Source organism: Bufo bufo, chromosome 5 (genome assembly GCF_905171765.1).
Source record: "Bufo bufo chromosome 5, aBufBuf1.1, whole genome shotgun sequence".
NCBI classification, from domain to species: domain Eukaryota; kingdom Metazoa; phylum Chordata; class Amphibia; order Anura; family Bufonidae; genus Bufo; species Bufo bufo.
The window spans coordinates 447,795,575-447,807,654 of NC_053393.1; the positions used below are offsets into that span (position 1 = coordinate 447,795,575).

The 12,080-nt window shown below is 47.9% G+C and overlaps 1 protein-coding gene across 2 annotated transcripts in view; it reads right to left on the bottom strand.

Annotated features, from left to right (window-relative positions):
* PALS2 (protein associated with LIN7 2, MAGUK family member) overlaps positions 1–12,080 on the bottom strand; it is a 147,705-nt gene that overhangs the window by 90,155 nt on the left and 45,470 nt on the right. For both annotated transcript variants that reach the window (XM_040433636.1, XM_040433637.1), the window contains exons 4-6: positions 10,709–10,858; positions 4,693–4,920; positions 4,456–4,587 (exon numbers count right to left, since the gene is read on the bottom strand). In XM_040433636.1, the coding sequence (XP_040289570.1) occupies positions 4,456–4,587; positions 4,693–4,920; positions 10,709–10,858 (510 nt within the window). The remainder of the gene's footprint in view (positions 1–4,455; positions 4,588–4,692; positions 4,921–10,708; positions 10,859–12,080) is intronic.

The following is a 12,080-nucleotide window of genomic DNA, read 5'->3' on the forward strand; positions in this document are numbered from 1 at the left end:
TGAGAGCCAGCTCCAAGTCCATGCCAGACTGCAGTAAAGCCAAAAGTCGGGGCAAAGAAAAACGAATAGGAGACAGCTGTCGCCGTTCGCACCAACTAAAGTAGGACTACCAGGTCCGGTGGTAGATTCTGGAAGACACCGGCTTTCTGGCCCGAATCATGGTCTGAACCACCGCATCCGAAAACCCACGAGCTTTCAGTACAGCGGCTTCAACAGTTATGCCGTTAAATGTATCGACCCTAAGCTCGGCTGGAAAATCGGCCCCTGCGACAGCAGGTCCTCCCGGAGCGGAAGACGCCAAGGTTCGTCGGCGAGAATGGCGACTAGGGACGCGTGCCACACCCTGCGCGGCCATTCTGGGGCCACAAGAATGACGGGCAGTCCCTCGGACCTGATCTTCCGGAGAAGACGCGGAATGATAGGAAGAGGCGGGAACATGTAAGGAAACGTGAACCGACTCCACGGCATCACCAGCGCGTCGCATGCCAGGGCCATGGGGTCCCTGGACCGCACAACAAAGTCCTCAACCTTGATGTTGAAGCGTGAAGCCATGAGATCCACACGAGGCTGACGCCACCGCTCGCAATGTCCCAAAAGACCTGCGGGTGAAGGGCCCACTCGCCGGGATCTAGACACTCCCGTCTGAGGAAGTCCGCGATCCAGCTGTCAACGCCGGATATGTGAACTGCCGACAGTGCCGGAACATGTTTCTCCGCCCAGCTGAGAATCAGCGCCATCTTCGCCATGACTGCCTGGCTCCGGGTGCTGCCCTGGTGATTGACGTATGCCACCGCCGTGGAGTTGTCAGACTGCACCCGCACCGGACAACCTGTGAGATGGTCGGCCCAATGTCGCAGAGAGACCATCCACCATCTGAAGGCACAGCGCACTGGGGCAAGGAAATGCATTGGCCGATTCAAGGAGGCTGGGGAGCAATCCCAGCTGGACAGAATGGCTCGCTGAAGCATTCTGGTATGGAATTAAGCATAGGGAAGAATCTGCAGACGAAGAGCGGATAGTTTTTCTTGAGACAAGAACACCTTGGCCTGACAAGTGTCCAGTACCATGGCCAGATAAGTCAACCGCTGAGATGGATAAAGACAAGACTTCTGCCTGTTCAGGATCCATCTGAAGCGCTCCAGGGTGTCTAGAACAATGTTCAAGCTGCCCGCCGTCCCCTGGAACGACGGACCCTTCACCAGGATATCGTCTAAGTACGGGATCGTCCCGATCCCCCTGGCATAGAGCGGGGCCATGACTGCCGCCAGAACCTTCGTAAAGACCCTGGGAGCCATGGCTAGGCTGAACGGGAGGGCCACAAACTGGTAGTAAAATGGACCCACTACCAACCGGAGAAACCTCTGATGACTGACGCATATGGGCACATGAAGATAACCGTCCTTGATGTCTATCGAGGACCGGTACTCCCATGGACGCAATGACCGACCTCAGTGACTCCATCCGGAATCTGCAGACGCGAAGGAAACTGTTGCGTGCCTTGAAGTCCAGAACGGGACGGACCGTCCCCTCTTTTTTGGGAACCACAAACAGATTGAAGTAAAACCCCTGAAAATGGTCTTGCGCAGGAACCGGAACAATCACACCTTGCTGCTGCAGCATGTGAATTGGCAGAAAAAGAAAATCTGCGGCTGCAGGGAAGGCCGGAGGAGACGACCAAAAAAAACGGGACGGAGGGGAGGACTTGAAGTACAGCTTGTAGTCCTCTGCAATGACCTCCCTTACCCACGTATCCGAGACGTAAGCCAGCAAAACATGACGAAACACACGAAGCTGGCGTCCTACCCGAACAGAGGGCGCCGGGAGCCACCCGTCATGCAGCGGAGCTTTTAGGGTTAAAGGACTTGGAGCCCTGTAGACGGGAACGCCAGGAAGGGCGCGGGTTGGAGGAAGGTTTGCGCTTCCGATCCGTGGCAGACTTGTCGGACGCCCTCTTGGGGCTGTAAAAACTCTGAAAGGGACGGAAAAAAAAAGGCTTCCGCTTTTTTGACTTATTAGACCGCCCCCTGTTCTGTGGTAAATGGGTGCTCTTACCACCTGTAGCGTCCAAAAAAATTACTTGCCCACTCTCCCATAGCCTTGCTCACCCATGTAGAGGCAATCAACGCTTCCAGCTTCTTATCTTTGATATCAGAAAAAGAAGCCCCATCCAAGGCTTCCATGGCAAGGTAGTATGTTTAGCCAAGCGGGAAACTGGAGGGTCCACTATGGGTGGAGCCGACCATTTCTTAGTCAAATCCTCCGGAAAAGGATGTTCAAGTGTTTTTGCAACATAACATGAAATGTTTATTAGGGAAATTCCACTCCTTGGAGAGAGAGGAATCAAACTCCTGGTGGCTGGGGAAACACTTGTGCGAATGACAGGACTTCCTAAAGGAAACACCCGAGCTGGCAGATGACTGAGCTGGATCCTCAACCTGCAACGTCTCAATAACTGCCGTAATTAAATTGTCCACCATGGAGGATAGTTTGGGCGACTCACCCTCCAGTGAGACAACATCCTCATCTGACCCTCTCTCCTCGGAACATGCCTCTTCAACTGAGGAAGTGTCGAAGGAGAGGCCGAGGACACGGGAGAGACAGAGCCCCTTTTGGGCGAGGAAGTTCTGGCCCATTTTGTGGGGCGGCCACGATGGGCACAAGCCCCATGATCCCCAGAGTCGGACCGGTCGGAGGACTGCCTTGCCGACAAACGCCCCAATATATCCACAATAGCTTTGTTGGTATTGGAGACCTCCTGTACCACCCTAGACAGGGATCCCATTCCGGTTCTCCCGTAGGTTGGGCAGCGGGAAGCAATGGGTCCACAACACACGCAAAGCAGAGGGAATCTGACTGAGGGAATGGAAACTTTTCGCGACATGACGCACAGGCAAAATTACGCACCAAATAGACCGCCTGCTTCGGGACCTGGGGTCTGGGTTCAGACATAATGACACTCCTGTCATCTCAATAAGTCAAATGGGGGAAGGTTAGGCCCTGCAATAAGGGCCAAACAACACTTACCCAGCCTGTGTCCCTCCAAACGCCAGTCAAATCCTCATTTCCAGCCAGGAGCTTAAAAAATCCCCCCCACTACCCCAAAAAAATAATAATAAATGCTGCCGGCTCCAGCGCCCGTCCATCCACTCAGGCCACGCCCCCTCACTTTCATGCCACGCCCCCATCCCCGGCCGTCTCCGATACTGACCAGGGACAATAAGCCATGGGGGGGAGGGGGGAACCCTGCATGAATAGGCCGCATCCATTAACATTAGCCCCGGCTGCCCCAGAACAGATGCGCCGACTTGGAAGCGGCGCTCAGGGGAGTAAACTCCTCCCCCTCCTCTCCCGATGCACTCCAGATGACGCCGTCCGCATGGGAAGCCGCAGCAAACGCGCGGCGTGTACAAAGAAGGCAGCCACCCCCTTGCTGCACCAGCGTCCCAGGTAAATTAACCCTTTAAAAGGAGATTGCTGCCCAAATCCACACGTGGGGAGGAGGGGATACTGGCCGGGGTACTGGAGGGAGGGTGGAGGGGAGCACTGCTCCTACTCACCTGTCCAAAATCTTCTGCCCCCTGGCTCCAGCCGGATCACCACCTTCGATGTGCGGCCCCTTGGTGAGGAACACCACACCGGAAACAGAGGGGACTTTCGCTGGGGCAGCCGTGGTGATGCGATTGCTGGCGGGAGATCTTCCGGAGAGCGGGAACGAGCAGGGAATTTGGATGACCCCCTGGTCTCCCGTCTCCTGGTTGGGAGTGCAGGCTGTTTAAAAGACTGCCTGACGCTTCCAGCTAGAAGGGGAAAAATAAAATAAAAGACAAAATTAGTAACTAGCAGACCTGCAACGGTCTGCCCCCTACAGACACTAAGCTAAAACTGATTAGCTTGGTCCCTGCAGGAAGGGATATAGCTGAAGAGGGAGGAGCTTACACTTTGTGTGCTTAGCGTCCGCCACCTAGTGGCAACAGCTATACCCATGGTCAAGGCCTGTGTCCCACAATGAGACGGATGAGAAAAGTATATTTTTGTGAGTTGTACAGTTTCCTAAAATGTTTGTAAATTCATCAAATCTGGTACGCCACTTCTTGGGCATGGAAATGTCTGTTGTCGCATGCAAGGTTTTGTGCAGAATTTTCTCACTTTTTGAGAACTGCGCCTTCACATGCCACCGTCAGAAATGGAATGAAAAGCTGGCCGAGATTTCAGAGTAATCACTTTTATGAAGTTCTACTTTTTAAAATTGTCTAACTCCATGCCTGGTATTCCTTAGCTGTACTTTAACTGAACAAGGAGCAACATTGCAGTTGTGCAAAATGAATTATTGCTGTGCACTATTTTCATGCAGCGCAGGTGCACATAGCAACTCCAATGTACAAACTCACTTCAAATACACCCTTCAAGGACTCACCAGAATGTTTTTTTTTTTTTTACAACTTTTTTGGTACCTACCTGCCACCAGTTTGGGTCCTCCCTATTAACAATATGCAGAATTTCTCCTTTGGAAAATTTTAATCCAGCTTCTTTGCAGGGAATCAAATTATCATTAAATGGGTTGTAATCAAAATGACACTTCACAAAAACCTAAGAAGAAAACCGGGTGTTAATAACGGAATCCACGCTCTCCCTGGTAACAGTCCTTGCTATCAGGACAAATCCAGCGCACCATGGTTGGCAGATGACACTTACCTGTTGGGGAGTTACTGCATCTTTATAACTTGGAAGGATCTTTAAAGTAACACTACCACTAATACTCTTCAGCAACTCTTGCAGTTCTTTCGGATTGTTTCCCACTTCATGACCATTTACTTCCTTAATGATGTCGCCCACATGGAGAAGACCTTGCCGATCGATCATCCCGCCATGGAGAATCCTTGCAATAACCAAGTTATGATTTTCTACTTTAAATGTCACACCCTGAAAAGAAAAAAAAAGAAAAAGAAATAAATACATACATGGTGGATGTACAACATATACCCTTAGGCTACTTTCACACCAGCGCTTCGGTGTCCGCCTGTGAGATCCGTTTCAAGGCTCTCACAAGCGGCCCCAAATGGATCAGTTTAGCCCCAATGCATTCTGAATGGACGCGGATCCATTCAGAATGCATCAGTTTGGCTCCGTTCCACCTCCATTCCGCTCTGGAGACGAACACCAAGACGCTGCTTGCAGCGTTTTGGTGTATCCGCCTGGGCGTGCAGAGCCAAACGGATCCGTCCTGACTTACAATGTAAGTCAATAGGGACGGATCCGTTTTACGTTGACACATTATGGTGCAATTGCAAACGGATCCGTCCCCCATTGACTTTCAATGTAAAGTCAGGACGGATCCATCTGACTAACAATTAGACTTAGACTTTTTTTTACATAGCATGCAGACGGATCCGTTCTGAACGGATACCATCGTTTGCATTTATAGGTGCGGATCCGTCTGTGCAGATACCAGACGGATCCGCACTTAACGCAGGTGTGAAAGTAGCCTTATATAGCCCAATCAGTGGTAGCTTTTGAGCTGCAATGACAATCATTTAGAACAGTATGTGTGTGTGTATATATATATATATATATATATATATATATATTTATTTTAAGTAAAAAACATTTTTATAGATAGGCATCACTTGGCCACTGTTGACAACCACAGGGAATTACCAGGCTCAGCATAGCCCTGAATGTGACAATTTCCTTCAGTAACTGGGGCTCCTACACCAATTATAAGGGACAGTTCACACAGTTTTTTGGCAGCGATTTTGACACATTTCCGCCTCAAAAATCAGCTCCAAAAACCATCTCCAAACAGTCTCCCATTTACATCAAATGGAAAGCAGCACTTGCTTTTTTTTCCACATGGAAAAAAGAAGCAGCATGCCCTATCTTGGGGCAGAATCAATGTTAAATCTCCCATTGAAACAAATGACAAGCGTCAAGAAACCGCTCTGTATGTGTCTACAATGCAAGTTTTGTTTGTGTGGTTCTTGGTATGGATCCATGGCAAAAACCACAAGCTGAACGCACTGAAGTAAACACCCATTGGTTAAGAAAAAAAAAAAAAACTAAAACAAGAAAGAAAAAAGAAAAAAAAAAAAGAAATGTGCCAAATTTTGGAGGCAAATTTAAAAAATCTATTGTGTGATCATAACCTTTTAGAGATAAAAAAGGTTAAGGCGTCCTCCAAGGTGTTTTTAGGCTGTCTGTACATGATGCAAAAGTGTGATCTGCTATTTACTGGCCTGCACCTATACATGTGGTTTCAAGTACTATGCACAAGTATTGCCTGACGTTTGCGGTGATCAGAATGTGGATCCCACTGCAGAAATGAATTGTGTACAGGCAGACAAATAAATAAATAAATGTTTTGGTGGACACATGGAATAAAAACGTTGCCATACCAAACCACAGAGCATGCATGACCACATCCACCTCCAAACCATACATGTTAAAGAGGACCCGTCACCGCTCCTGACATGTCTGTTTTAGTAGCTTCAGTCATTCCCCATTGATTCTGAAGCATCTAGTCTTATGTCTGTATGTTGTGCCGTTCCTTTATTATTTCTACTAGAAGTTATGAACGAATTGCCATTAGCCTTCAGTAAGGGTACAGAGGGGAGGTAACCAGTTGGGGGGTGTACCTGCACAGTCTGAAAATGTCAGCACTGATTGGATAGAGCGAGTCTGTGCAGGTACCCCCCCCCCCCCTTCCCCCAACTGGTTACCTCCCCTCTGTACCCTTACTGAAGGCTAATGGCAATTCGGTCATAACTTCTAGTAGAAATAATAAAGGAACGGCACAACATACAGACATAAGAATAGATGCTTCAGAATCAATAGGGAATGACTGAAGCTACTAAAACAGACATGTCAGGAGCGGTGACGGGTCCTCTTTAAACATGAAAATCTTTCAGTTACCCAGTTCTTTTAAATCTGTGCTATTATTACATTAAAGGAATAAAACGGATGGGGGGTAAAGAAAAATATATAAGATAAAGGGTTATTTATCTCAGACATTGGGGCATATCTCTAGGATATGCCCCCAATGTCTTATAGGTGCAGGTCCCACCTATGCTTAGAACGGAGTCTGCAAAATCCCAGTCCTCCATTCATTTCTATGACCGCGGCACTAGTTGAGCACTGGCTCAGTTATTTCTGTCAGCCCAATGGAAGTGAATGGAGTGGTGGCCGCACTTGTGCAGCCCGCCTCCCATTCATTTCAATGGGACTTCCGAAAATAGCCGAGACATCCAGTTGGCTATTTCGGCGCTTCCACAGGACTAAATGGAGGACTGCCGTGAATGCGCCCTCAGGGATTTTGCGGACTCCAGTCTAAGTATAGGTTCGGGTCCTAGAGGTGGCACCCGCACCTATTAGACACTGGGGGGCATATCCCCCTCAAATGGCAAAGATGCAAATAACCCTTTAAACTGCAAAATTGTCACTATGACCCAAACCACAGCCCTTTGCCCTCCCAATACAAAACCACACATGATGTATACATTAACACAAGGATACTAAAAATGAAAACCCATATACCAATACTAGATTCTTTAGCAATTTCATTTTCGTTTAAGGGATTGTCCCATCACACAAATTGCTTCCAAAGCTCACAAAGAGGTGCAAATGTTCACAGGAACTTTAAATATATAAACTGCATTAATTTTTATTTTTTTCTAACTATATTTATCCCTCCATGCAGCGCAAACCAGGAGGGACTGTGTGAGGGAGTCAGAAGAGGTGTACATGATGGCACTAGCGAGGCTGTAGTACAGGCCTCATAATGCCTTGCATGTACCACTCTTTCATTGTCCACCTATTGCTGCATCGCTGCCTTCGAATTCCTTCCACTGAATAGTCAGGTAGACCAGTGGTCCCCAACCTTTTTTGCACCAAGGACCAGTTTCATGCAAGACAAGGGGGGATCTGGTCGGCACTGACTGATTCACGCACATAACAAAACACAAGGTGCATATTAAAATATATAACACTATGTATAAGGCGGCTGGGGACAAGGTGACATTATACTGCATGGGGCGGGCCAAATGGTGACATTATACTGCATGGGGCGGGCCAAATGGTGACATTATACTGCATGGGGCGGGCCAAATGGTGACATTATACTGCATGGGGCGGACCAAATGGTGACATTATACTGCATGGGGCGGACCAAATGGTGACATTATACTGCATGGGGCGGGCCAAATGGTGACATTATACTGCATGGGGCGGGCCAAATGGTGACATTATACTGCATGGGGCGGGCCAAATGGTGACATTATACTGCATGGGGCGGACCAAATGGTGACATTATACTGCATGGGGCGGGCCAAATGGTGACATTATACTGCATGGGGCGGGCCAAATGGTGACATTATACTGCATGGGGCGGACCAAATGGTGACATTATACTGCATGGGGCAACAATCCCCCCCATACAATATGTATTCAGTGTCTGCATGGCATAAATAGCTGAGGGCTTGCTGGGCTTTGTAGTGCACTTAAGGCCATAGGTTGCTTCTTTAACTAACTTATTGTATGATGCAAACACCAAGCATCACCTACCTCAGGCAGTAACAGTGACAACCCCAAGACAGCAGCTAGGGCCCACACAGCACACAGGGTCATGCACTGCAGGTAGGCCCAGCCCACTAACCTGAAAACACTACACTTCCGACTGCGCTAAGCCCCACCCCCAATCCATTTATAGCCAATCAGCATTTGTCTTACCACTAACCAATCAGAGGGCCTGTTAGCGCTGCTCTCACATTAGGTGTACATGAAAAAAAGCACTGGGATTGGCTGGAAGCAGCTGTGTGGGGGATTGTCATACTGGTATGGAGATTGCCGGCTCCTGCATTTCTCCTCGTCTGTATTGCCGCGGCCCGGCAAACAATCATGCAGTGCCCATTCCTGGGCCGCGGACCGGTGGTGGCACCACTGAGGTAGACAACACCTTCAGGATTAATGCGTCCAGGCTAGCTAGATAGATTTGGTAGATTTTCAGGGTAGCTGCACAGTGTGCCAATTTAAAGGTGTTGTCCCACCTGAACAACGTATTAGCTATCCAGATAGGTGATGACATCAGATAAGTAGAGTTCAAAAACTGGGACCTTCACTGATCCAGAGGAAGCAGCCCCTGAGTACCCGAATGGAGCGATGGTCACACATGACCACTATTTAGCGCTATGAGACTGCAGAAGATAAGCACAGTACAGCACTCTGCTATCTCTGGGGCTTCCCCAGAGATGAATTGAGTGGTAGCACCCGTGTGTGACCCATCACTCCACTCTCCCCAGGGACACAGAAGCCCCTTCTTCTGATCAGATGGGGTCTGAGGTCAGACCTCACTGATCCTGTATATAGGGAATTAGTTCTTATGGTGGGACAACCCACTTAAAGGGGTTGTCGGGGTTCAGAACCTGGACATATCCCCTTCTCCCCCACTCAGCCTCCCTGATATGAGCATCGGAGCATTTTATGTTCCGATGCTTTCCCCTGCCCTGCGCTAAATTGCGCAGGGCAAAGGCATTTTCTGGAGATCCGGTGACGTACCAGGCTCTCCATGGGTAAAGCTAGGCGGAGGCTTCCGCCTAGCAGTAAGCCTGGTGACATCACCAGCACTAATGGGTGGGCTTTAGCATTGCACTAGACTGTAAAATGGCTAGGGCCGTGCTAAAGCCCGCCCATCAAAGCCGGTGATGTTACCGGGAACACTGCTAGGCGGAAGCCTCTGCCTAGCAGTGTGCCATTGTAAACAAACAAGCCCTTGCCCTGCGCGATACTGTGCAGGGCAAGGAGGAGCATTGGAGCATGAAATGAGATGCTCATATACTTTTTTTTTTAATACAGTTCCAATTGTGAAAAATGGGTCCACTTGCTTTGTGGGGCAACACATTTAATTGTGTTCATATTACCACCATTTTTATATATCACATTCTTTGGTTATCATTTAGTTATTGGCCTTTGCAGTAAAGTCTACTTCCTGGATAATGTGGCTGGTCAGACAACCTATGGGGACAATGATCACTCTGTAGTCAGCAGTGGTCCATTTACTTCTCTGGAGATGGGGTCATCTCTGGGTACAGATAGACGTGTGGCTATATAAGAATGCCATACAGGCAGCGAATCTCTATACACAATCAAGCACTATTAGGCAGAGGTTGACGTCACAATTTCTCAGAATCTGCAGTGACAATTGTCTATAGTGTAGATCTCCGCAGCTGATGAGATATTGTCTTGGTCCAGTAAACATTTTGTATTGTAGACCCTTCCATCTACTCATTCGTTTCCTTGGTTTGCTGTTGCTTTGTACATGATGCCATACACCCAGTGAACAATCATCACATTTATCTCACAAACATAAAAATGACTAAGATGCAATACAGACACAAGATACGTGCAGCTGCAAATCCTTCTCTACCCAGTTTCAGATTTTCCTCCTGCCAAACTGTCATAATATAAGAGAATGGTGAAACCGGAAAAACAAGACCGCACCATAATATCCGATACAGTCAACGTTTTTAAATCCGCAGTTTGTCAATTTCTTTTGTGCGGATTTTCAGTGCACTTGCACTTTATTATTTACTATGAAATTAGGAGGAAAATAAACCATAACGGAATCATAGAAGCAAATGACAAATGCTACACAATACAGAACGTGGCATTCACTGGCTACATTCAATTTAGCTGCACATATAATAAACAGATGGCTTACCAAAGGTTCTCCAGCTCTTTTGTGAATGCCAACCATGCGGATGGCATCGACTGGCGCCATTTGATTATTCAATGCAGAATTGATTTCAGGACTTGAAGGGGGAGAGTCATAGCATTTTGATGCAACTATATCATGGGCTTCTAAAAGACTCTGAAAAGAAAGATTTTGTCAGCAATGAACTTATTTTTTTATGGCCTTATCAATTAACATGGATTTGACAATGCTTTTGAATATTACTGCTGCAACAAGATGACAAAACAATTTAGGCTACTTTCACACCTGCGTTCAGGTGTCCGCTCGTGAGTTCCGTTTGAAGGGGCTCACGAGCGGTCCTGAACGCAGCCGTTCAGCTCTAATGCATTCTCAGTGGAGGCGGATCCGCTGAGAATGCATCCGCCTGCCAGCGCTCAGCCTCCTCTCCGCTCAGAGAGCGGACACCTGAACGCTGCTTGCAGCGTTCGGGTGTCCGCCTGGCCGTGCGGAGGCGAGCGGATCCGTCCAGACTTATAATGGAAGTCAATGGGGACGGATCCGCTTGAAGATGACACCATATGGCCCAATCTTCAAGCGGATCCGTTCCCCATTGACTTTCAATGTAAAGTCTGAACGGATCCGCTCAGGCTACTTTCAGACTTAGAAAATTTTCTAAGTTATAATGCAGACGGATCCGTTCTGAACGGATGCAAACGTCTGCATTATAGGAGCGGATCCGTCTGATGAAACATCAGACGGATCCGCTCCGAACGCTAGTGTGAAAGTAGCCTTAACATGGTTGCTCTTTAAAAAGGGACCATGTTGCATCTAACATGCAGGCCTAGATGAGGGCAGCATGTTTTAGAGCAGACTGATATATAGAATTATGGGAAAAGATTCAGAATCATTTTGAATTTTATTCATTTAAATCATTGCCCTTTCTAAGCTTAGGAGCAGTGATTGACAGCTCTCTCTAATTCCTGTGAGGGATTATTCAGCTTTTTACTCAGAAATCCTTCTACAAATCATACAAATATGTATATAACAAAGCTCCGCTTCTCTCCCTCTATCGTATCCTGCTCTTAGACAGGGGAGCGGAAATTACCGGATAGGTTCATTTTAAATGAGGTTTCCAGTTGCAGCACTGGTCAATTAAATCAAAAATCTAGCACCTCAATATCTTAGGGCTCATGCACACGGCCGTAGCCATTATTGTGCATCCGCAAAAACAAGATTTTTGTATAACTCACCAGTAAAATCTCATTGGGGGACACAGAAACCGTGGGTATAGCCATGTCCTCTAGGAGGCGTTGACACTAGGCAGAAGTTGTTAGCCCCTCTGACGGCAGCTATACCCCCTCCAGCTTGGAGAAGGAGCTTCAGTTTGTGTACAAGCAGA